At 49.4% G+C, this 23,261-nt stretch overlaps 1 protein-coding gene across 4 annotated transcripts in view; it reads left to right on the top strand.

The window, feature by feature from the left end:
- Window positions 1-23,261, top strand: part of WHRN (whirlin) — a 104,257-nt gene that overhangs the window by 6,318 nt on the left and 74,678 nt on the right. For all 4 annotated transcript variants that reach the window (XM_034793889.1, XM_034793890.1, XM_034793887.1 and 1 more), the window contains exon 2: window positions 20,642-20,857. In XM_034793889.1, coding sequence (XP_034649780.1) covers window positions 20,642-20,857 — 216 coding nt within the window. The remainder of the gene's footprint in view (window positions 1-20,641; window positions 20,858-23,261) is intronic.

Here is a 23,261-nt window from a genome sequence, read left to right as displayed (position 1 = left end):
ACACAGGGTTTTAATTCACTCTGAGATGTTCTTTTCTTCTCACACTCTGCCTCTGCCAAGCAGGCGTTTTAAAAAAAAATCAAATCAAATCTCCTTTGAATTATTTTTAACAGTCTATTCACTTGGATACACAAGGCAGCAAGCCGGGCAATCTTTTCAAAGGCTATAATATTCCGTCCAAGTTATAAAGCGCTCCGGCTGCTGGTTCTCTAGTGGGGTACCGTGCAGCATTGCTAAGGCACTGCTGAGACGCGACAAAAGAGACATGCTGATCTGAAGCTTGAAAATATATTTCGAACAATCCTGCCTGCCAGACAATTTAAAAGAACACGAGCCTTATTTCGTCGTTTCTGGTTGCTGCCCAATTAATCGATTAGCATATTTGACACTCCTTCCTTGCTACGATTGATAATCGCCATTGCATTTCACCAGACATTCAGCTGAAGCAGTTTGTACGGATGAGTGTACTCTTTAACCCTCCGGATGCTTGCATTTTCCGGACTGCCAGACAAATGACTGGTGAGGCAAGATAGATAGACAGAGATCCCCGTTTCCCCAAAAGGTATCAGACTTGTTCTTATAAAAGCTTTTACTCATACAGATTGTGCTGGGTTCGCTCATCTGTACATTTTAGAAGCTGGTGTACAAACCAGTGGCCCAAACTGAATCTCTAGAGTGATTGCAGCAAGGACAAGATGGATGTGAATAGTAGGATTACCATTCATCTGCCCCGATAATTAGCTGGAGGCGACATCTGAATCCTTGGTAAATGGATCTCGGGTGGGTGCAGGTTTGTTTGTTTTTTAATTGCACTACAACAACAACAAAATCAATACAAGGAAAAAAATGATCCCAAACACAGACATCTAAAAAAATAGCCTTGGGCTTCTGCTCTGTTTCGCTCTCCTGCAAGCAATGTACATTTGAATTCTAGCAGCATGCTGAGCTCACAGGCGGACAGGGGAAGTAATCAGAGTCCCCAGGATTTTCCAGTCGAGGAGAGGGGATGGGTTGGCTATTTGAGTCAGAAACGTTTGTATTTTAACTTTGTTTTAATGCTCTTCAAAGGCAGAGGCCACTGGCAATGATGGAGCATAGCGCCGGCATATTTTCCCGCACAGCTCTGCTGATGCAGCTCCCAACTGTCCCCCTCTGCTATAGTCCTGAGCCACCAATGTGCCACAACACTGCCCTGAGAGTCAAGGGCCAAGCTACTCCTGAGCAGAGACTGTGACAAACGGGGAAGTGGGTTTTTTTGGTGTTGTGGACTAAGCTGAGATGACAACATTCATCTTATCGAGGACCTGGGGGAGGATTTGAACACAGGTCCACAGAAATGCTCCAGCTACGGAGAGGAAGGCTGGGCTTGTTGCTGATATACTGGCATGGGACTCAGGAGATATAGGTTCAATTCTCTGTTCTGCCACAGGCTTCCTGCAAAACCTTGGGCAAGTCTTTTAGGGTCTGCTACTCCTTTTAATTACACCAGCAAATCAGGAGTAACTCTTGCAATTGACAGAGTTACACAAGTGTAAAAGAGGTAAGGCCCTACGTCTCTCTGTACCCCAGGTTCCCAGCTGTAATACAAGGCTAATAATGCTTCATTTCTCCCACCTGTTGTCTGGCTAGATAGTAAGCTCTTCAAAGCAGGGACTGTCTCTTACCATTTGTGTACACAGTACCTGGTACATTAGGGGCCAGTAGGCAATGCTGGAATATAAATGATAAGAAAATCCTGTGACATTCGCTGGAATGTCGTAAAGAAACATTTCTGCATCAGTGAAGAAATACACAAACTGACCCAACAGAGAAACTTCTCTTTTCAGCCCAACTATGTATTAGAAGAAAATTAAAATGTAGGGTGCAGAATAATTCATGGATTAAATTCTTTATTTTCTCTGCCCCCCCACCCTTCTAGTTAGGCTGACGGATTTGGGGTACTTTTCTCAATGTCATGCCTACACAGAGAATTACAGAAGTCTAAATCACTGGCAGTCTCATTTAAACTGACAACACATTTACTAGAGTTGTTTTGCTTTGCTTCTTAGATGGTGCATTACCCGAATGTTCCTCATTGACAAATGCAGAGTGCACATATTATCCCACCGTAAAGAAAATCAACAGCTCGTGAATCAGGGATCCACCTAGAATACAGAGACATCAATGACCCCATTTTCCTCTCAAGCCCACAACCCTCACTATTTGGGCTTAAAATGTTGCATTCTGCACAACACTGGGAAGGGAGCCAGCAATAGAAAGGGCTGTGTGGGCTGCTGGTAATTAGACCTGATTGATTTTCTTTTTTAAATGGAAAAGGACTTCATTTTCCATGAATTTGCTTTCATTATTTTCTGTTTTGTTCAATGAAAAACCAAATACCAAAAAATGTTGCGTTTGGGCCCCCCCCCCCCCACACACACACACTAGAATTTTTCCTCCCCCCCTTTTCTCAGCAGCAGGGGAAAGGGAAAAGAAAAAGGAAAGAACTGGGGAAAAAATAGAGAATGCCAATGTTTTGTATTATGGTCAAAAATCCAGTGTGGGGTGTGTGTGTTTGTTTTATTATTGTCTTTATTATTTATTATTATCATTAAAATTTCAAACAAAACAAAAATTCTTTTCAAACGTTCAGTGAAAAATCCTCCCTAGTCTTTGACTAGCTGTACTGGTGATAAGAATCCACCGGGCAGTTGTTCCAGGCCTGGGCATCAAAGAGATTTGGAGTAGTGCCAGAGTCTCTGCACAGCAGCAGGGCTGGGCTAGCGTCTTCTACTGCAGCATGCAGCCAGGTTCTGAGGTAGCCAGGGAGAACGCCCTAGGGACCTGGAGCTTTCCTCGATCATCCTCAGGTGCCTACACCTAGCAAAGAGGTGGGGATCAAACCTGCCTACACCCCACACTGGGCCCTCTAAAGGCCTGTGAACAAATGTGCATATATTTACATAAGTATGTATGCTCGTTTGCATATATTTGCATGTTCACCAACTATTTGAAAACCAAAATACATTTTAATTTCCACATTTTTCAGGGCCAGATTGGCTGTTCCCTCCTGTATTGACTCCAGAGGCTCCTTAAAAAAAATGGAGACTTCACCTGACGTCCCCTGTCTCTGTCCCCATTGTGATTTTTCCCTCTGTCATTTCTCACTGCTCGTCCTCCCCTGAGAAATCTCAAGTCTGCCTCCTCTCTGTGTCTGCTCCCCCATCCCGCACTCCTATTTCTGTCCCCAGCTCTCTTGCCCCATCTCCTTTGTCTCTGTCCCTTCCCAGCTGGCCCATAGCACACACACTTTAGGCACAGGGCAAAAGGGAGAGGCCAGGCTCCAGTGGCAACTGGGAGGGAAAGCTGTGAAAAAGACTAAGCTCTGGCCAAGTAAATCCTGAAGCAGCAGAAGGCAGCGATGGGGCTGGGGCAAAGAGCGGAAAGCCCGATCCTTCGGACAAAAGCCGGGGGCTAGGCTGCTCTAGTGGGGAGCCACAGAAATTAGGGTGAATGGAGGAGACACAATGAGGGTACTGACAAGAGGGATTGTGGGTGCAGCTGAAACCCTGTGGAGAGGTGGTCAGAGACAGGTCCTTCATGGGAAGAGTCAAGGCCGCAAAGGCACTGGGCCGGCCCAGAAATGTGTCAGGCCCTGTGTTCATGATACAAACCACACTCAGAACTGCTGTAGTAAAGGATTTCCCCTGGCCTTGTCCTTCAGCTCCCGCTGGAAGGGTATAAGCTCAATTCAGTTCATCGCACTGCCAGACAGGTCCAAGTAGCTTGAAGACTCTGGGCCCAGTTCTGCCATCAGATATTCCCACTCAGGTCACACGTGAGCCTGACGGATGACTACAGCCCAGTCACACAAGTGGGGCTTGCTGGGGCTGCAGTACTGATCAGGATGGAGCCAGACCCCCACTAGGTTTGGTTTGCTTCTTGTCTCTTAGTCATTTTTTGGCATTGGTGAAAGGTGCTGAGCTGGCAGCCCTGGGGAACGGAGGCCTCTCTTTCTGCACAGGAACAGGATGGGCCGTTTCAACTGCCTCCACACAGCCCTGCCAAGAGGGAGCCTCTCTAGAGGGAGAGCAGCCTCCATAGGTCATTCATAGGCTGCCAGTAAGGGAGGCAGTTAGTGATAACTGAGACCCAGTCTGGATAAGGCTGTGGGTTCTATCCCTGCCTTGGCCACCCACCTGCTCTGTGGCCTTGGGGAAGTTACTTCATTTTCCCTCTCTCGGACTGTTTCTCCTCCCGCCCTTTGTCTGACTCACCTATTAGACTCCAAGTTCTTTGGGACAGGGAGTGTCTGTCGTATGTTCGTGCAGTGCCCAGCACAAAGGGGCTCCAGGCTCAGCTGGGACATCTAGTTGCTGCTGGGATACTATTAATAATAATTGTGTTCGCTCTCCAGGGAGCAGGTCTCAGGCCCCTTCCCCCTTTTGTATGCCTGGATTGTCTGCTCCTCCCATCGGCACAGAGGGGCGCTCTAAGCCACAGGCAGCAAATGGTCTCATTTTAAAAGTACATTTCTTTCCCCCCCTCCCACCTGTCCTCCATAACAATGCTGGAAGCTCCCTCTGTGCTATTGACAATTGGTTGTTCTTGTCCAGCCTAATTGGGTCCAAAGGGCCAAGCGTCGAGGACATTCAGCTATTTGATTCACCCGTCTCTTCTAATAGGGACATGCCAGGAGAATGCAGGAAACAGTGGTTGTGCAAACTTCTGCGTGTTGTTTCTGCCATGTGTTAAGACTCGATCCCTTTCTTTCTCTCGCTCCTTCACTCTTTCATGCCCGATGTTTCTATTCTGAATGGAATCAAGGCAAAACTGTGTGGGAGTTTTTCAATTATCTAGAACCTCAGCACTAGTCTTTGCAGTTTGCAAACGGGGGATAATTACCCAGGCAGAGGAATGCACTCCTACCCTCTGAATAGCTCAAGAAACCAAACAGGTCTGTTATTGATAGAAGAAAAGGTGGGAGGGGAAAAGGGGGAGATAGAAGGATGGCCGTGAGTTAATGCTCCTTGTATCCGACTGTGTTCTACAGCAATGCCACTAACCAAATGAATTGGAAATAGATTGCTCATTTCATTAGCAGCGAAGGTAAGCGAGTGAGCCGCAGCCGTGTGAGATGGGCCTTTTATTCAGGCTGCCAGGAAACGTGTTGTGATTAATGGCCATTGATTTATGACATCTGCATTCCTGCTGAGGGGCTTATGAGGGCCAGGGAGAAGTTTTAAGACGGCTTCTCTCTTTCAGCTTCCTCAGAGCGAGGACTGGTCAAGAAAAGAAAAAGCAGGGAGGAGAAGGGAAACAAATTCTGTCGATCTCATTAGGCACTATTGACATAAATGGATTTCCCCAAAGGATGGAATAAGTCAGAAGATTGATCCTAGCAAATAAAACGCTGTATTGCAAATCCATTTAATAGCGCCATGCAGCAGGCAGGGTATTTATATTAATGACTCGTTAAAGCTAGAGATTTTGGGGTAAATAGGCTATTTTAAAAGTGCTTTAAAATAAAAGAAATCTACTTAAATCATGAAAGACGGAATAGACAATTAAAAAATAGAGGGAAACAATAGCCTTATAAAATCTGTCCTGTCCCTGTGTTTGGCACTTGCTTCCCATAATAATACTTATGGATGATTAATGTCTGCTTCCCGACTGTGATTTTTGTAAGGGTGGTCCCCTGATGCTACCATTCTCCAACGCCACTTGACTTGTTTCCTTTAGCTCCTCTCCCTACACACACACACACACACAGTCTGACAGACTTGCACAGAGCCTTTCATCTAACGGTCTCAAAAGCACGTTACAGGCAGTTTGCGCACTAATGAAAGGCAGCTGCCTCTGGGGTGGATCACAGCAGCCAACAGCGCACAGCAAGTTGACACAACAGTTTGAGAGAGGAAGTGAAGGAGTCTGTATCCAGTAGACACTGCAGGGGGAAATTAAGGAAGCAGAAGTACTTTAATTTACTGATCCAGCCAAAATGTACTAGATGCTTTCCAGACATAGAAAGCACACCCTGTCCTGAAGAGCTTACAGTCTAAATGTTGTAATTACCTAAGCTTTTCTTTGCCCAATAGTATCACTACTTTCAAAGGCTGAGAGAGAACTTAATGACTTTAAGAGGACTGCACCATGGTTTTTCTTCACATACTGAGCCTATGTAAAGGTTCTCCACCATGGTCTCTCAACCTGGGCCTCACAACCACCTGCCCTTTCTTAGATGAAGAAGTAGATCCCCAAATCTTTCCCTGTTGTAACATGGAGTCATGGTGTGGAAAACTGAGAACCACCAGCTTACCTCATATCAGCCTCAATGCCCCAGGGAATACAGTTGTTGGTTGGCTCCTGCTTGCTCTGTCTGATTTCTGCTATTGATTTCAGTCTTTCCCAGCCACGAATGCTCGGTTAAGGGAAGGAAGGCTTGTGACACAGCTTTAAGATTTGGGATAAGGGCAGAATTCAGCTCTGGTGTGAGTAAAGCTCTCTTGCAGTCCATGGAGTTGCACCAGTTTATGTCAGGACTGAATTCCACCCCATGAAACCGGCATTTTTCAAAGGCTGAAAAAATCTTGAGTGGGAAAGAGGAGACCCCCAGGCCCCATTTGGCCTTAGGGGTTTAAGGAGAATCTGGATGGGCAGCAGCTCGCTACAAACAGCCTGATGGCACCGGCAAGGAATCAATCTGTTCAGGGTTTGGAAGCCCTTGTTGTCGAAGAATCAATGAGCTCCCGGAACCTGTTGATGGGAAGCTGGACTTCTGGACAGCTGTTCCTTTCCCTTTCCTGTTTCACACCGAGAGCAGTCTGTTGACCTTTCCTTTGTCTCATCCCAACCTCTCACCCTCTTTGCCAAACCAGGCCTGATCTGTTCCAGCTTCAGGAGGTGTGAGTTCTGCTGCAAGGCCCCTGCTGATCATCTGCCAAATAAAGAAGCTGCATTGGTGGAACTTGGCCACAACCTCCCCTCTACCAGGGACCCAGTGCTGCCGCCATAACCCACGCCCAGTCAGGCCCCCTAGGCCTATGCAAACACTCATGCCAAGGCAATCCCTGCCCCAGAGATCTTACAGTCTTGGGTACAACCGGTGGATGAAACCAACCAGGCACAGCGGGGGATGGAAGATGAGCTTCCCACTTGCTGACATGTAGCAGAGAGGCCAAGAGCTGGCCGAGCCTGGGGAATGAACCCTTCTCTTTTCTCTGGAGATGGTCCCCCCAGCCAGGGCCAAGACACTTTGGCGGGGAGGTGGCCTGGCTGCTGCCCATGGGGTGCCTGTTCTGTGGCTCACTGAAAGGCCTTTGGTGCCAGGGCTGTCAACCCAGCCCCTTCCCACCAGGGCTGAATCCACTGAAAGATAAAATAAAGAAGAGAGAGGGATACAATTCCTGCTTGCATCATGTCTGAACAGCTGGGCTGAGATCAGGCACCACTCACAGTCAGTGGATGGTAAGAAGTGCAGGGAAAGGAAAGCGATTACTGCAGGAGCTGGGGGTCTCCCATCCACAGGGCTGACTTCGTCCCTGTGACATACTGAGGTTGGTACAGACTTAGGGTCAATTCCCAGCTCATCCACACACTTCCTGTGTGACCTTGGGTGAGTCACTTAGTCTCTCCGTTCCTCAGTTTCCCCATCTGTGACAAGGAGGTAACATTGCTTCCTTTCTCCCACCCTTTGCTTTGACTGTCAGCTCATTGGGGTAGGGACTGTCTCTCATTGTGTGTGTACAACGCCCAGCATGATGGGGCCCTGATCTTGATTAAGGCCTCTAGGTGTTCCTGTCACCCCAGTGTCCACAGCCCATTGAAAGGAGTGGGATCCCAAGGAGGTAGGCTGGCACCGGAGTTTGCCCTGCAGGACCATATGGAGCAAATGGGCATTCAGATTTGTACGACCCTACCCTGGTGTAACCGAGAGGAGACTCTAGCCTGCTCTATGGGTTTAACGCTGGGTACCTAGGGCTCCATTCATTGGTGTCCAATGGCTCCCTGCTGGCATAAAGGGGCGGTCCCCAGGGAATTTCAGGTATCTAAAAGGGTGTCATAAGGAGGAGGGAGAGAACTTGTTCACCTTAGCCTCTAAGGATAGAACCAGAAACAATGGGTTTAAACTGCAGCAAGGGAGGTCTAGGTTGGACATTAGGAAAAAGTTCCTAACTGTCAGGGTGGTTAAACACTGGAACAAATTGCCTAGGGAGGTTGTGGAATCTCCGTCTCTGGAGATATTTAAGAGTAGGTTAGATAAATGTCTATCAGGGATGGTCTAGACAGTATTTGGTCCTGCCATGCGGGCAGGGGACTGGACTCGATGACCTCTCGAGGTCCCTTCCAGTCCTATAATCTATAATCTATGAATTCCCCTGAAGTCAAAGGTGTGTCTTGCCGGTGCAGTCAGTAGCTGAACCTCTGCTGTCCCCAGTGCGGGATGTTTGCTGGCTTTGTTCCCGAGGAACAAGGGCCTCGTTAGAACTTTCCTTTCCTCCTGATTATTCCTGGCTATCTCGGTGACCTGTAGGAGCAGGGGACAGCTGAGCACATGTTAGGACAGCCCCTCTAACCTACCCCAGGGGCCGAATCAGTCAACGACTGGCCCAGCATGGGGTGGTGTAAAGTCACCATTGGCCCTGGAGTCCAGGGTTGTAATCTGATGCCGTAACCTTCCTGGGTACCTCAGAACAGAATCCGGCTGTATGTGTGTTGGAATGGGGGTATTTCGTACTCCCTTGGGCCCCTTGAGGGCTCGCAGAACGACTTCTACCACCATTGCCCTTTTTCTGTCTCAGCCCATTTGCGCTTGCCTCCTTCTGGTTCAGTGGCTAAGAACAGCTTCCATTTACATGGCGCCTTTCAGCCCAGACAGCGTCAAGGGGAATCTTGTGACAGGACTTTCGCTTCACATCTCATTCTAAAGCTGTCACCTCCGTGCCTCCAGAACGCAGCTCAGTGCCGAACAAGAGGGAAGAGCACCACTTCCTGAAGCACCAGCACCACTCCCTGTAGCTCCTTGCGAGGCTCCCATCCGCATGTCAATCAGGGACAGCTCTGTTTAGCGTGTCAGAGCTACAAAAGAACTCAGCCAGCAGTAGTACATCTACAGGCTGCACTTCATTACCTTGGTCGTTTGCATTAAATTGCACCATTAAATCCACTCAGTGTCCCCCTGCTGAAGCAGTAAAACATGACAAGCCCAGGGTGGAATTAAATAATTTATGGGCGCAGCCTTGCCCATGATGGTGGCTTTGAAGGTGGCCCGATGGCCCGAGGTATCCTTTGGAGGAAGTCTCCTCCACTAGTACTACACAGCTGTCAAAAACAGCTGTCAGGAGTAAGTGAGGGCTGTTTTACCTCCTCTTCCTTTGACAACTTTCAAAAGGCCTCAGGTAACATTTTTTCAGTGAATAAGAAAATTACCTGCAAACTTTTTCCCTGGTAAAAAGTAAAGTCAGCCACCCCCGTCTTGATACTGAAAGCTATTGAGAGCACTGATGGCCATGCACATCCAACTGGAATGAAGAGAATAAATGAGGATGGACAAGGATGTGATGGGTTCCCCTCCCCCAGGGGTGCCACTTGGGAACTGAGGTACCACTGAGCCCACCTGACCCACCAGCCAGGGCTCCCGTCAACTGTACTGCCGTGAGAAGCTGCAGACACGCTCCCGGTCTCACACTTTCACCAGCACACACGTAGGGACACACCCAGCTGTTGTAACATGCAAACAGGCTTTCTGACTAGCCCCTGCATGGGAAGGCTTCAGCTAAGGAACTGCCCAGTTACTCAAGCGCCCACCCCCCTCTAGAGTGCAAACCCCAAATTAGACCATCTTGCGCTGCACAGGGAACTGTACAGCGTAAGCTCATGAAATTCGCCCCCTCCCTCAATGCGGAGAGGAATATACCCAGCGTTCTGCCCCCAGTTCGGATTTCCAGGCACACTGATTTAAGACAAAACAAGACAAGTTTATTAACTACAAAAGCAACTGGGTCTGCCATGCTGGGGCAATGTAGTGCAACAAAGGGACATCCAGGTAAACCCTGATTCTGCAGAAGTCCTTGAAACTGCAGCTTTTGGGACATTGAGGTGGGAGCTAGAAAAACAAACGAGGGTGAAAGTAATTTGGAAACAAATTTCAAACAATATGGAGCGTTGGATACATGGGGTTTGGCAAGTCTAAGATTTCCCCAGTGACATCAGATCCTGGGCTACTAAGTCCGATATCCCTGCCCCTAGCCGGGGCCAATACAAGGTACTTCTGGGGAAAGCAAAAGAAAAAATCCTATAATGCACATAGATGATTGTGCAATGCAGCGGGGGGGATGGACCCAAGGGTTCTTTATTATCCCGATTCTGAAAGCACGAGCTATGATAACTCACTTGACCCATGGATCTGCCTTTGAGCCTCAGGTCAGTCCTTTGCCCCTGAGCAGACAGAGGACCTGAATCATGGCTGCTCTTGTGCAGGCATTGACAAATGTGAAATGCTCCCAATCAGGATGGTAACGTGTTCCAGTCATTTTGCACTGGGGTAAATGAGGAGGCAAGGTGGAGGGGAGCAGCCAATCAGGCCCTGAGAGTGGGAGTGCTCCGCCCATTCTGTGGGCGGGTTCACTTGAAGTCTCTACCGTACCCCACCTGGCCAATAGCATGAGCAAGAGGAAGGATGGTCTAGTAGTTCAGGCCCTGGCTTAGGATTTGAGATCCAGCTTCAAGTCCCTGCTCTGCCACAGACTTCCCATATGGCCTTATGCAAGTCACTGATGCTTCGCTCCTCATTTCTATCCAATGAAACACAAAGTTTCAATAGGAATGAAGAGCCTAAGTACCCCCTGAGGATCTGGGCCTTAGCCTCTCTGTTCACCATACACAGAATACTTCCTTACCTCACACAGGTATTGTGGGGCTGTTCTGAGGTGCTCTAGCACTAGGCTGACCAGACAGCAAGTGTGAAAAATTGGGACGGGGGGAGAGGGGGGGTCATAGGAGCCTCTATAAGAAAAAGATCCAAAAAATTGGGACTGTCCCTATAAAATCGGGACATCTGGTCACCCATCTAGTACTAGAATAACAGGGGCTATATAAGTCCGTAAGATAGAACACAAGCAGCACTTTGAAGAGGCCCCTCTTAGCCGGCCATCTTTGACAGCGGAAGAGAAAATTAAGGTGGGAGGAAATAGGGGGACTCTGGCTGAGGCCGACACAGCCTCCCCAGCAAGGGAAAACAGTAAAATATTTGGGTTAACTTGGGGCTTGCCAAAGCGTCTGAGTGATCGATAGCTGCATTGGGAATCTTCTAAAGCTTCTCCAATGCCTCTTAATTCTGCAGCTCGGCCTGCCAGTGTTTCATAAAGGCCTGTTTTAGTGCACAGACGCGTGAATGTGAATGTGTTCAAAATCTGTGCCAGAGGTCCTGTGCCTACTGTGTTTCATTCCCATACATGCCCGGTGCCATTGTTCAAAGGAAAGCACCATTTCACCTCCTCCAGGCTGCACCGATGTTCATCCACGCCCACTGCTGCTTCCAGAGGCGCTGAGGATTTCTGATCCTGGAGTAACTCGGACCTTGTACTCACTTGTCTGACCCACAGTTGATAAGACCAGGGCAATGGAGAAAATCTCTCCCGAAGCCCTGGTCTATTCTGCTAATGCACTTATACCTGGAAGGATGTTCTTGTGGTTACAACATTGGAGTGGCTCTTAGGAGCTTTGGGTTCAACTTTCTACTCTGCTGTAGACTCGCTGTGTGACCTTGGGCAAGTCACTTAATCTCTCTGTGCCTCAGTTCCTCCTCGGTAGCACAAGGATGATAATACTTACTTTGTTCCTCTTGTCTATTGAGATTGTAAACTCTTTGAGGCAGGAGCTAGCCCTACCTGCCTAGGATGGGTACATACTCGAGCGGGCTAACCTGTGCCACTAGCAATCACATCTCCTGATTGCAGTATAGACATACCCTAAGTACTTTTGCAGCATCTTCTCCAGTGGAGCCCTGGTCTTGCTTGGGGCCTCTAGGCATGGCTGAAGCATAGAGAATAATAATCCAAGCTGCTTTGACCAGTGCCTTTGTGTCCTAACATACACACCCTGCTAAATGCATCTGGCTCCTGTAGCACCTTACCCTACTCTTCCACTTTTGGGCCCTGTCTTGAGCAGGGAATTGGGCTGTGGCTTGCCAATGTGGACACATTCCTTTAGGGATTTAAGGATGAGACTCTCCAACCTATTTTGACTTGTGACCTATATAAAAAGATGGATTTGTCCCCAGAGATGAAACCCTAGGGTCAAACTCATCTCAGGTGTAACTATTGACTGCAACAGAGCTGTGTCCAGGATTGAATTTAGTCCCTGGTATTTTTACCCACTGGCAAAGTTACTATTGTTTATTAATACGTATATTTTATAGCTCCATACTGCAGATGGTTATGAGGCATTTCCAGACAGAATATTTTGTGAAATAGCTGGATTAAAATGCTTTCCAAGTTGGCACAATCTAATGAATCAAAAAATCCACTTTGATAAATATGCCTATCAATGAATGCACTTTCCCAGCATGTGCTTAAGCTCCTGTTGACTTCCTCTTGACGACAGTGGGACTTAAGCACATGCTTAAAGTTAAGCACATGCCTAAGTGCCTTCTTGAATGAGAACCCCTATAGGTTTGTTTTCCAGGAGGAAAAAAACACACCTTTTAATAGGATATGGTATTCTTCTCTTCCTTTCCTTAACTGGTGCATAGTGTTGCTGTGCATTGTTAAACAGCTGCCATGTTCTACTCCAGAGGTGGCTGCATTTTCAATGGTGCATGAAGTGATGTATTACACTCACACAGTTACTCACATAAATATCCCCACATTTAATACTCTGCTTTGGGATCCTTCAGGTGGTATATAAATGTAGTTTCCAATTTTTCCAGTGTCATGTGTTTCCATGAAAGGTTTATCCATTTATTGTTACAATGACCTTTATTTTTTGGAAAGGATATTAACCCAATAAAGGCTGAATTAAAATAAAGTTTCTGGCATGAAGCCACACATGTCAGGAGGGATCTCGGACAATCCTTAACTCACCCCTTTGTCCTATGGCATTAGAAGAGTCTCCGTGTGTGATGACAGGGTGCATATAAGCTGCACGCCGGGTCTGATTGACAAATGAACAATCTCGACATCCAGAGCCATATTCTAGCCTCAAGCAACAGAGGGTCCTGTGGCACCTTTGAGACTAACAGAAGTATTGGGAGCATAAGCTTTCGTGGGTAAGAACCTCACTTCTTCAGATGCAAGTCTAGCCTCAGTTGCACCCATGGACCCCATGAATTGAATGGTGTCAGGCAGGTGCACATGAGAAAGGAGGTGTGGTTTTACCTGCAGAACAAAACTCCACAGAGTTGGTCAGGGCTCTTGCTAGGATTATTTTAACCCAGTCTCTAGACGGCATGGCCTCATAGAAGGGGCATCAAGCCAGGAGGCAAGGCTTCTATTCCCAGCTTCCCAGGGGTCTGTTGCGTGACCTTGGGCAATTTCCTGTCTCATTTTCCCCTCCCACCCTTTGTCCATCTTGCCTGTGTAGGTTATACTCTCGTTGAGGGAAGGACGGTCTCTTCACACATGTTTGCACAGCACCTAGCACAACAGGGTGCAGGAGGGGGCGGTGATTTGCTATGAAGCTACTGCTACAGAAGGAGTGACGGGGGCTGCTGGAGCTGTGACTCCATCCCACTTAGCAGCCTTAGGAGGCCGCCTGCCTGCCTCTGAGCTCATCAGAGCATAGACTGGGGTGGGAGCTGGGACCACGATTGAGCTCACAGGAAGAAATGTAGCTTGGAGGTAAATGTTATTTTTGTGGCAGAAAAGATCTCGTTTGGGGAGCAGGCGTAACTGTTTTCAAGCCACCGCTGGTGGTGGTAGAGGGGGCTCATTATCTGCTGTCGCTGGTGATTAACTTCCCTGCCTGATGCTGCAGTTTGAAGTAAGTAACCAATTGTTTTTAAAAGCTGAGACAGGAGGATTTTGTGAGTGAAGGGCAAAGTTCCAGCAGCCCCTGTACTGTGAAGTTAAGGACAAATGGAGCAATTTCATCAGTATTCAAGTGGAAACTGCGCCGGCATTCCATTAGATGTGGCTGCTTAGATGTAGCAAATGCAATGTCAGGATTACAGAGCCAATTTCTGTCCCTTATATTTGTTTCTAATTCTTTCTTTGTTGGAGCAAAAACCAAACCCAACTACCAAAATAACTGGATAGGTCACCTGCCTCCAGAGCTGGGATTTGTGCGTCATGGTGATTGCTTCCAGCTCACTCAAACCCCTGGCTGAGGGGCAGGAAGGATTGTCTAGTAGACGCAAGTCTTGGGTTCAGTCCCTGCTCTGCCACAGACTGTCTGTATGACCATGGGCAAGTCACTTAATCTATCCCGTGCCTCAGTTCTACATGTGTAAAATGGGGATAACAGCACTGCCCTGCCTCACGGAGATGGGTGTGAGAGAGAATAAACTGGAGATAAATGAGGACAGGAGCCACTAAAAAGTCAGCTCTAATCCCTTTAAAATATGCCATCTTCTCCCTTCCAGACCCTTCCTGCCTGGCAGGTCCTTGTCCTCTTCCTGCTCCTGGATCTCTCCTCTGCCTCCCATGCAAGCTGTGGCGGTGGTTTTAGGCCATCCTAGGTGGGGCGATATAACTGTCCCTGTGCTGGTCAATGCAGGGCACTTGTGTCAGGGTCCCATAGTGCTGGGCTATTCAGAGAAGGCTGCTGCTGTCACAGGGGTCCCTCTGTTGATGGCAGTCTGGGCAGGCGGCCTGCTCACCGCCCCTTCGTGCCAGCTGTGTTGGTGCAAAGGGCTGTGAGCCTGGCAGAGGCATATCCTGGGGAATTCCTCCAGCGTCGGGCAAGTCCTTACGCAGACAGCACAAGGGTTCCCGGCACTTCTTGGGGCAGTCCCTGGCAGTGCGGGGGTGTCGGCGCCGTTCCGGGGGAACCACAGGCCTGGTCGGTGACCTGCTGTATAACAGCCATTTGTGGCCGTGAGCAGCCGGATACAACAGAGCAGCCCTAGGCCCCAGAATAAGGAAGGAGCAACGGTGGCTTGAGGCACCCTCAGGTCCTGTGCTTGTTTCAGCTTGGTCACATTGATGAATTGGGTCCCACAGCCGCCAGGCTGGCCTGGCCTATTCCTTTGGGAGAGCCGCTCTGGAAAGCCGGCCTGGTGACAGACAGCACCTCCGTTTCCACTCCCTGCTGCTGCCTGGGAGCCCTGGTCCAGCCGCGCGCTGCCAGGCAGGGCTCTGCATTTGCTTTCCAAGCCTCCCGGAGTCTCTGCTGTCAGCTTCATACATAAAACATCTGGCCGTTAATTGAGATTCCATTTCCCCGGCAGTACTGTCAGGGGAACACCGGGGGACCTTAAAAGTACCTTGTAAATCTCCGGGCACTCAGCCTCTCAGACTGTTTACCCAGCTTTCCGAGAGCAGCTTCCCTGGTGTTCCCGCTCTGTCAGGGGCTGACAGGGAGCTCAGAAGGAAGGGAAAAGCCCCCCCTCTGCTCATCTCCTCCCACCGGCAATGGTCATGCTTGTCCCTCCCCAGTTCCCCCCCTGCCATTTCTGGCATTTTTATCTCCTAAATGTGTTGCAAAGTCATGGCTGTATGGGCTCGTGTCAGACCAAGGCCAGGCGTGGTGCAGTTGGGAACCTAAGCGAGGTCACGCCAATGGCTGGGCAAGCTTTCTCAGGCAGGCTCAGGTTCTCTCTAGCCTCACCATTGCCAGGCATGATCTGCTGCGTGGCAAATCAGGGGTTAACTCCAGCTTAGCTTCCCCCCTTCCTTTGCACAGGTGATCAGAGGAAGCAGTGGGGAAGGATTCAGCCGTGCACCAGCTTGCACTAATTCTGGGTGTGCAGCTTGGCCCTCGGTGCTGGGGAATCGGGCCCCATGGGATGGATGCTTAGGAGACAGATGGAGAAGAATGCACTGGGGAAGGGTGGGCTACACAGCCAGGGTCATCAGTCTGAGCTGACCTTTTGGTGGGGAGTTTTCTCTTTATTAATGTTAAGTAACAGTAGCACCTAGAAACCAAGATCAAGGCCCCATTGCACTCGGCTCCGTGGAAACGAATGTGTGCTAGGGGCTGTACGAACACCGAATGAGACAACCCCTGGCTGCCCCTACAGGTATGTCTACACTGCACACTAAACCCATGCTGACTCAGGACCTGGGGCCTAGGACCCTGCTGCATTGGGGGGGAAGGGGAGGTTGCCATGTAGACATACCCACAAGCCTGAATCCCACAGACCTGGGTTTACAATGCAGTGTAGACCACACCCTAGGAGTTTACACTCTAATAGATAAGACAGACAAAGGTGGGAGGGGAAAACAGGAGGGGGTGAAGCCATTAGCCAGTCATGCAGCAGAGCCGGGAACAGAATGCAGGTCTCCTGACTCCCAACCTGGTGGCTTATCCACTAGACAAAACCACCTCTGCTTGTTTTCCTGCTCTTTTGCATTTATTTGTGATTACTTGGTATAGTCCTCTGCAAGGAAAAGACCTTGCTGACCGTGGCTTGTTGTCTCTGCTGAAACGAACAGTGTTCTATAGAATATAGAAATGTAACAGGGTTCTAAAGAAATTGCTGTAAAACCCTGCAGCATTTGATCGAGAACACGACCCTTTCTGTAGGTTGTTTTGACATATGCTGTAGGACTGAATAGCAGGGCAAGAATTCTTATGGTTTATAGAAGAAGTGGGCTGTAGCCCACAAAAGCTTATGCTCAAATAAATGTGTTAGTCTCTAAGGTGCCACAAGTACTCCTGTTCTTTTTGCGGATACAGACTAACACGGCTGCTACTCTGAAACCTATGGTTTATAGGTTGGTTTAAAAAAAATAAATAATAAGATGGAGATATACCTATCTCATAGAACTGGAAGGGACCCTGAAAGGTTATTGAGGCCAGCCCCCTGCCTTCAGTAGTAGCACCAAGTACTGATTTTGCCCCAGATCCCTAAATGGCCCCCTCAAGGATTGAGCTCATAACCCTGGGTTTAGCAGGCCAATGCTCAAACCACTAAACTATCCCTCCTCCCAAAGTTTCATTTTCAGTTACAGTCTCTGTTTTAGGGCTGCTATCTTAGTGTTTTTATACTGCTGCCCATCACTGTAGGCTGAGTGCTGTGGGGTTTTCACATGCGCTCCTTCACATTGTGAGTCTTTGTGGCATGTTTTCAGGGCCTCCATCACCCATCTGGGGCTTACTGGTTTCAGAGCTTTGTTACTGGCTAGTAGAGGGGGAAAGTGGCATCTGGAGCCTGGGCTCCGAGCAGGGGCGGCCAGGCAGCTATTTTTAGCCCATAACACAAACATGAGTCAGTTGACCTGGGCTCTGAGACTTGCTGCAGCTGAAGGGGTTGTTTTGTTTGGGGTTTTTTTTGCAGTGTAGATATTCTCTTGGTCTTCTGACTTGGATGTTAGCTCCCACTGAACAGATCAACTAGTTCACGAGCCATATTAATGAGCTGATGCTTGAACACTGCTATATAGGTGCCGGGTATTATTTTTGATTATATTCCTTGCTCAGAACAGGGCTGCCTTGGGATTTGCTTCATTTCCGCTCTGAGGAAGCACTCACTGCTAAGGCAAAGCCACTGTGGACTCATGTTTGGAGCCTTAGCTCTCTCCATAGGTACCTGTTGGGGTGGAGGTCATGGTGCAGCCCCTGAACAGACTGCCATGTTTAGAAGTCGCTGCAATTAATCCAAGGCCGTGGGTTGTTTTTAAAGACCTCCTGTCACAGGGTAGTTCCCTATTGGGTGCTGGGAAGTGGGCGGGCGCAAGCCGGCCCACAGCTAAAAGCCCGTCACAGGGTAGCTGGTCTCTGTGGCTAGACTGAGCCCAGTGCCCCAGACTGGAGTCTAATCCAGCTAATTAAAAATGGCTGTGCTACACCTGGGTCTATAAAGGGCTGATAGGAGGCAGCTGAGAGGAGGGCTGAGCTAAACTAAGTCCGGGTAGCCAAGGCTAACTCCTGTGGGGAGGGCTTAGAGAAACCACCCTGGGACTGTTGCCCCCAGGAGGGAGCAGAGCTGGCTGAGGTGAGGAACTGCCACAGCTGGAGTGTCAGAGACCCCTGGGAGGGGTGGCCCTGAAGCCTGGGGACCCGGCCCTGGCTTAGGGCTGCTCTCTGGTTGGTTGTTTAACCTTTGCTGTAAAGGACTAAACCTCCGTGACTGGGAGTGGCAGCACATGTTTGGAGCTGGGTTGCAGTGGTGGCCAATCTCAGCGACACCTCCCTTCAGCTCCCAGAGTGGGCTGGAAGGAACTTGCAGCCAAATGGCTCCCTGTGGTGAAGCGTGGAATGGGTCACCTGCTGGATCCAGGGCTTCCTCTCTGCAGCTGACCTGGGGATCTGCTTGCAGGGAGAGCTTCAGAGCTGCCCCACCAGAACAGTGCAGGGGCCTAGCTAATCCCATTTCTCGGATCTGAGAGCGGCCAATACCAGCACCTCTTGGCAAGTCCCCCCCCCACCCCAGGCATGGTGCTCTAGTTTGGCTCAACAGGAGACCTGGCCCCCAAACCTGGCTGGAAGAACCAGGAGGAGGGTGGGGGTCAGCATCCCAGGCGCAGAAACATTCTGGAGGGGGGAGTGATCTATTTTTTTCTGCCTCCACAATATGCCCTTTGTACCTGGAGAGTGTGTGAGGTGGGGCAGCCTGGGCCCTCTTCTCTTCTGGCCTGACTCCCTCAACAGCTGGAAGTGGGGGCCTGGAGCTGGGCTGGGCAGGGAAGGGGCAGCCGGGCAGATCTGTGTCATTTTGGGCTGGTGGGAGGGCTGTCTCCCCTGGGGGAGAGGGTGGGTCTGCTGCCAGATATACCTACAACAGCAGCGGGAGCTGGGCAGGCAGCTGCTTTGAATGCTGGGGAGCGGTGATATCTTGCAGCCACAGTTTCCCTGACAGGTCCACTTCCTGGGTCTGCTGTGCATCTCTGGGGCCAAGGCGAATGCCTGCCCCACCGGTTGCCTCCAGCCCTGCCACTGCCCCAGCCCCTTCTACACCCTGGGCTCCTTGGCGCACACTCCCTGCTCCCCATTCAAGGTGAGCATCTGCTGTCTCTGCCCCACAGGCATATGTATATTAAACCGGCAAAGCAGCCTCCGGCCGCTACCAAACACTAAGCTGCCTTGATATTACTTAGGATGACCAGATGTCCCAATTTTATAGGGACAGTCCTGATATTGGGGCTTTTGTCTTATATAGGCGCCTACTAGACCCCACCCCCGGTCCTGATTTTTCACACTTGCTGTCTGGTCACCCTAATGCTACCGAACCCTGTGAGCAGCTGGTCGAGCTCCCCTAACATTAATTACATGAAATTTAACTACAGAACAGCTATCAGCCCTTTGCAGTACTAGCCAGAGGGGCAACCGGCAAACAGGCCCCGCTGGATCTCCTGGTCCCCTCAGGGTGGGGTGGAGGTTTTTGAACTAATTATTTCATGTGTTAATTGACTGTTTGTGCTTGGGAGGCGTACGGTAAGGAACGGCACCCAAGACTGAGATTCTCTTTCACGGGCCTGCTCCAAAGCCCAGTGAAGTCAAGGGGAATCTTTCCAATTGTCTTCCCTGGCCTGGGTAGAGGCAGGGCAGGTTTCCACAAACAGCAGTCCCTGTCGCTGATGTAGCCCTGGCCTGGTCTGGCCTGCTTTCCCAAGGAGGAGAAATGGCTCCGTCTCCAGACCTGGGTCAGTCCTAGGCCTCTCCTGAGCAGTGGAGATCCCGTGTCCTGGACGACTGCAGGAGTCGTGCTGTTGGGATGTGGTGAGAATGGAGTGGGGAATTTGGGCTGAGCAGGCCTGGGGAATTGCCAGACCCATGGCCCCTCTCTCCTGGGAGCCTGGCTCTATCAGAGACCTGAACCAACTGCTTCAGAGAAAGGTGCAAGAAAAGAGAACCCCTAGTGCGTGAGTATGGAATAACCTGCCTATCAGAGAAACTGCTTCCTAACCCTGGGCTGTAGGGGTTGGATTATGCCCGGAGACACGGAGATGTGTATCTCTTCTAAAGCATTTGCACCCTGCCTATTGTAACTCTGGGTAACGGCGTGTGGCTGCTCCGCAAATATGGCAAGAGCATACAGTAGATCTGGATCCAAATATTGCAGAGGAAGGATGGTCTGGTGGTTAGGGCACTTGCCTGCAACTCAGGAGACCCATCTGGTACCCACAGTTACGTTAGACAGAATACAGCATCCTGCCCATGTGAGATCATTCTCAATCCCCTGGTGCTTTGCATAAGAACTAGGGTTGTTAACTCCAATGTCCTATCCTCATTCCAACATGCTTCCCTCTGACCCTGCTTCAGTTTCAAGTTATGTGCTCATCTTTGCTGCTTGTCCTATAGGGACAATGTGGGCTGTTAAACAGCTATTGTGATCTACCCCAGAAGTGGCTGCATTTCAGCAGAGGGTTCAGAGATCCCGAGTCCAAGTCCTGGATTTGTGAGGCTTGCTCCATCCATGTTTGTAAAGTGCTTGGAGATCACCAAATGAACGGTTCCATAGCAAAGCAAAGCTTAGCATTATTGAAATTCCATTTGCATTAATTGTTGTTTCCCTTGGGCTCTGGAATTAATTCTTTTTTTCTCCCGGACTGTCTCACAGGCTCTGAAAGGCTCCAAGAAGTTGAACCTGTCGGTGCATTCGGTTGGGCGGATCCCTGGGGGCTATGTCACCAATCACATTTACACCTGGGTGGATCCCCAGGGGCGGAGCGCATCCCCACCCATGGGCCTGCCCCAGCACCAGAGCAGCTCCCTGCGGAAGGACGGTGAGAAGAGGAGTCACCTTCAGCTTCTGCAAGAGGGGGATGAGAAAAAGGTGAGCAGGAGGGAGAAATTCAAGCCCTGGGGCCTCATCTCCTCTTGCCATAGAAGTTCAAGCCCCCTCCACTCTGCCATTCCATCTTCCATCATCGGTTCTTACCAGAGCAAGGGCTGGCCCTTTGCTTCTGGTCCTGTGCCATTGCCCTGCACCGTGCATAGTGCAGAATGCTTCCAAAGTGTTTTGCATTCACTTTGCAGTGGTGCAAATAACTACAGAAGTGGGCAGGGCAGTGGAGAAGAGGACCCCCAGCTCTCTGATCCGTTCCCCAAATTCACAACTTTGTTCTCTTGACTCTCCATGTGATGCCCAGAAAACACCCCTCTGTGATTTTGTGTCTAGATTTTAGCTTCAGCTTCTCGGTCCCTGTAATGGCAGAATCACGTAGAACTGAATGGGAATGAAGCCAGCAAGGCCCTGACAAAATATAACCGGGTTCAATAGAACTGAATAGAAAATGAGGCCCTTCTTATAGGCTTTTAGAATCAAAGGTGGTTTTGAACATCAAAGAGCCAACACCTTTCCTGAACTGAGATGGAAACAAGGCTCTTTCAGATGCAAATAGGACTGTCAGTGGCACTTGCAGCTGGGAAGCTGCTGATCAGACCAGACACTGTTTCTGTGATGTTTCCCAGGCTGACCATTAACTTTGATGTCAATAACAAATCTGATTGATATGAAAAAATCCACACTGGCCCCTCTTCTGGTGGTTTGGGGCATGGTTCTTCTGATGGTTGTATAGCAAAAGGACTTATTGCTGCTTTCCCTCCATCTCAGATCATTTTTGTTTTCTTTCACCATTTAATTTTGGGCCAAATGCTGAAACCTTGGGGGGTAGGGGGGCTTCAGTGGGAGTCTTGCCTGCATAAAGGCTGGAAAAAGCCTGAGTTAGAACATCAGGATTTTTCTCTCCAAATATAGTGCCTTTCATCTGCTTTTCTTCTCTGTCAAGGGATCTGGGTTTAGGATGCCGTGGAGAGAGGCAGGGTTATTTGGCTAACTCACATGACAGCCAGATATGGGGAGGCTCATTAGCTCCTATCCAGGGTCATGGATCTTAGAGGGAATTGGGGACAAACATAGGTGGTCTAGGAATAAGCCAAGCAAAGACTTGTAACTTATACTTAATCATAATTCGCAAGAAGGGGTGAATTTTGGACACCACCTTGTATGCATGCATGTGAGTTGAGAGAGTAGGGGAGGAGGGGAAATTGACTTATTCCAAACGTCCTTTCCTTTCCTCTCTCATACCTTCGTATTTTTCCTCTTTCTCTCACTTAATCCTACTTCTTCTTCTCTCACCCTTTTTGCTCCTCCACTTCTCTTCCTCTCTTGTCCATCTCCCAGACATTCCTCAAAATGGAAAGCTTAGGAGTTAGGGCTTGGTGGGGGAAAAGTGTATCGACCCAGCTTGGCTTTGCCTTAATTTTCTTTATTTTATTTTTTTGACACCAGAAAAAATAATGTATTTAGTGGCTGAGATTTGAAATAATGCTTTGTGCTTCCATAGCTCCTTACAGATAAAGGTCTCAAAGCACTTTACGAGCCAGAAACCTCACGGCTCCCCCTCTGAAGTAGGTATTCTATCCACTTTGCCGATGGGGAAACAGAGGCACAGCGAGATGGAGTGGCTTGCTCAAGGACTCGCAGCAACTGGTCCAACTACTGTTGACTTTAATGGCACTTGGATCAGGCCCCTAGCAAAGCTGGGAACAGAGACAGGCATCCTGGGTCCCAATCTTCTGCCCTTGTCACTGGACAGCGCTCCCTTTTGAAACGAGAAATGTTTTAAAGGAAGCCAATGTTGGATGCATTTGTGCAGAACTGCCTGGTCCCAGGGGGGCTCAGATGTTTCCTCTCCATCCTTCTGATTCTCTGGAGACGTGTAAGCCGTGTCCCCCTCTAGAGCAGTGGTCTCCAAAGTGGGGTGTGCGCAAGAGGATCCTTCGGGGTGCGTGGCAGGAGGAGCGCCGCCGGAGCAGCACCGCTTCAGCAGTTCGGGCGGGAGTCCGAGCGGCTTTTTTTGCTTGGGGCGGCAAAAATGGTAAAGCCGGCCCTGCGGCGCGGCAGGGGGGGTGTGCTCAAAAAAATTTCATTGATAGGGGTGCGCGATCAAAAAAGTTTGGTGCCCACTGCTCTAGAGTGTTAGGCCAACTGCGGATGGATGAACCTGCTAGAGTCTGGGCTAAGAAGATCTTAAGTGCATTAAGATCCAGAGGTCCCAGCTTTGATCCCCATTAACACTGACCCACCCAGGGGCATTGGCATTACCCATGGAAGAAAGCTGGTGAAGCACTGCTATCTTCAGTTTGCTGGGACTGTGGTGCTCAGACACTACAATGATGTTGAGGGACATGTATGTGGCTGGACAGACATACAGATGAGTATCTTTCTATTAGAC

The sequence above is a fragment of the Trachemys scripta genome, chromosome 17, assembly GCF_013100865.1.
Source record: "Trachemys scripta elegans isolate TJP31775 chromosome 17, CAS_Tse_1.0, whole genome shotgun sequence".
Lineage (NCBI taxonomy): Eukaryota > Metazoa > Chordata > Testudines > Emydidae > Trachemys > Trachemys scripta.
This window is presented reverse-complemented; position numbering and strand designations above follow the sequence as displayed.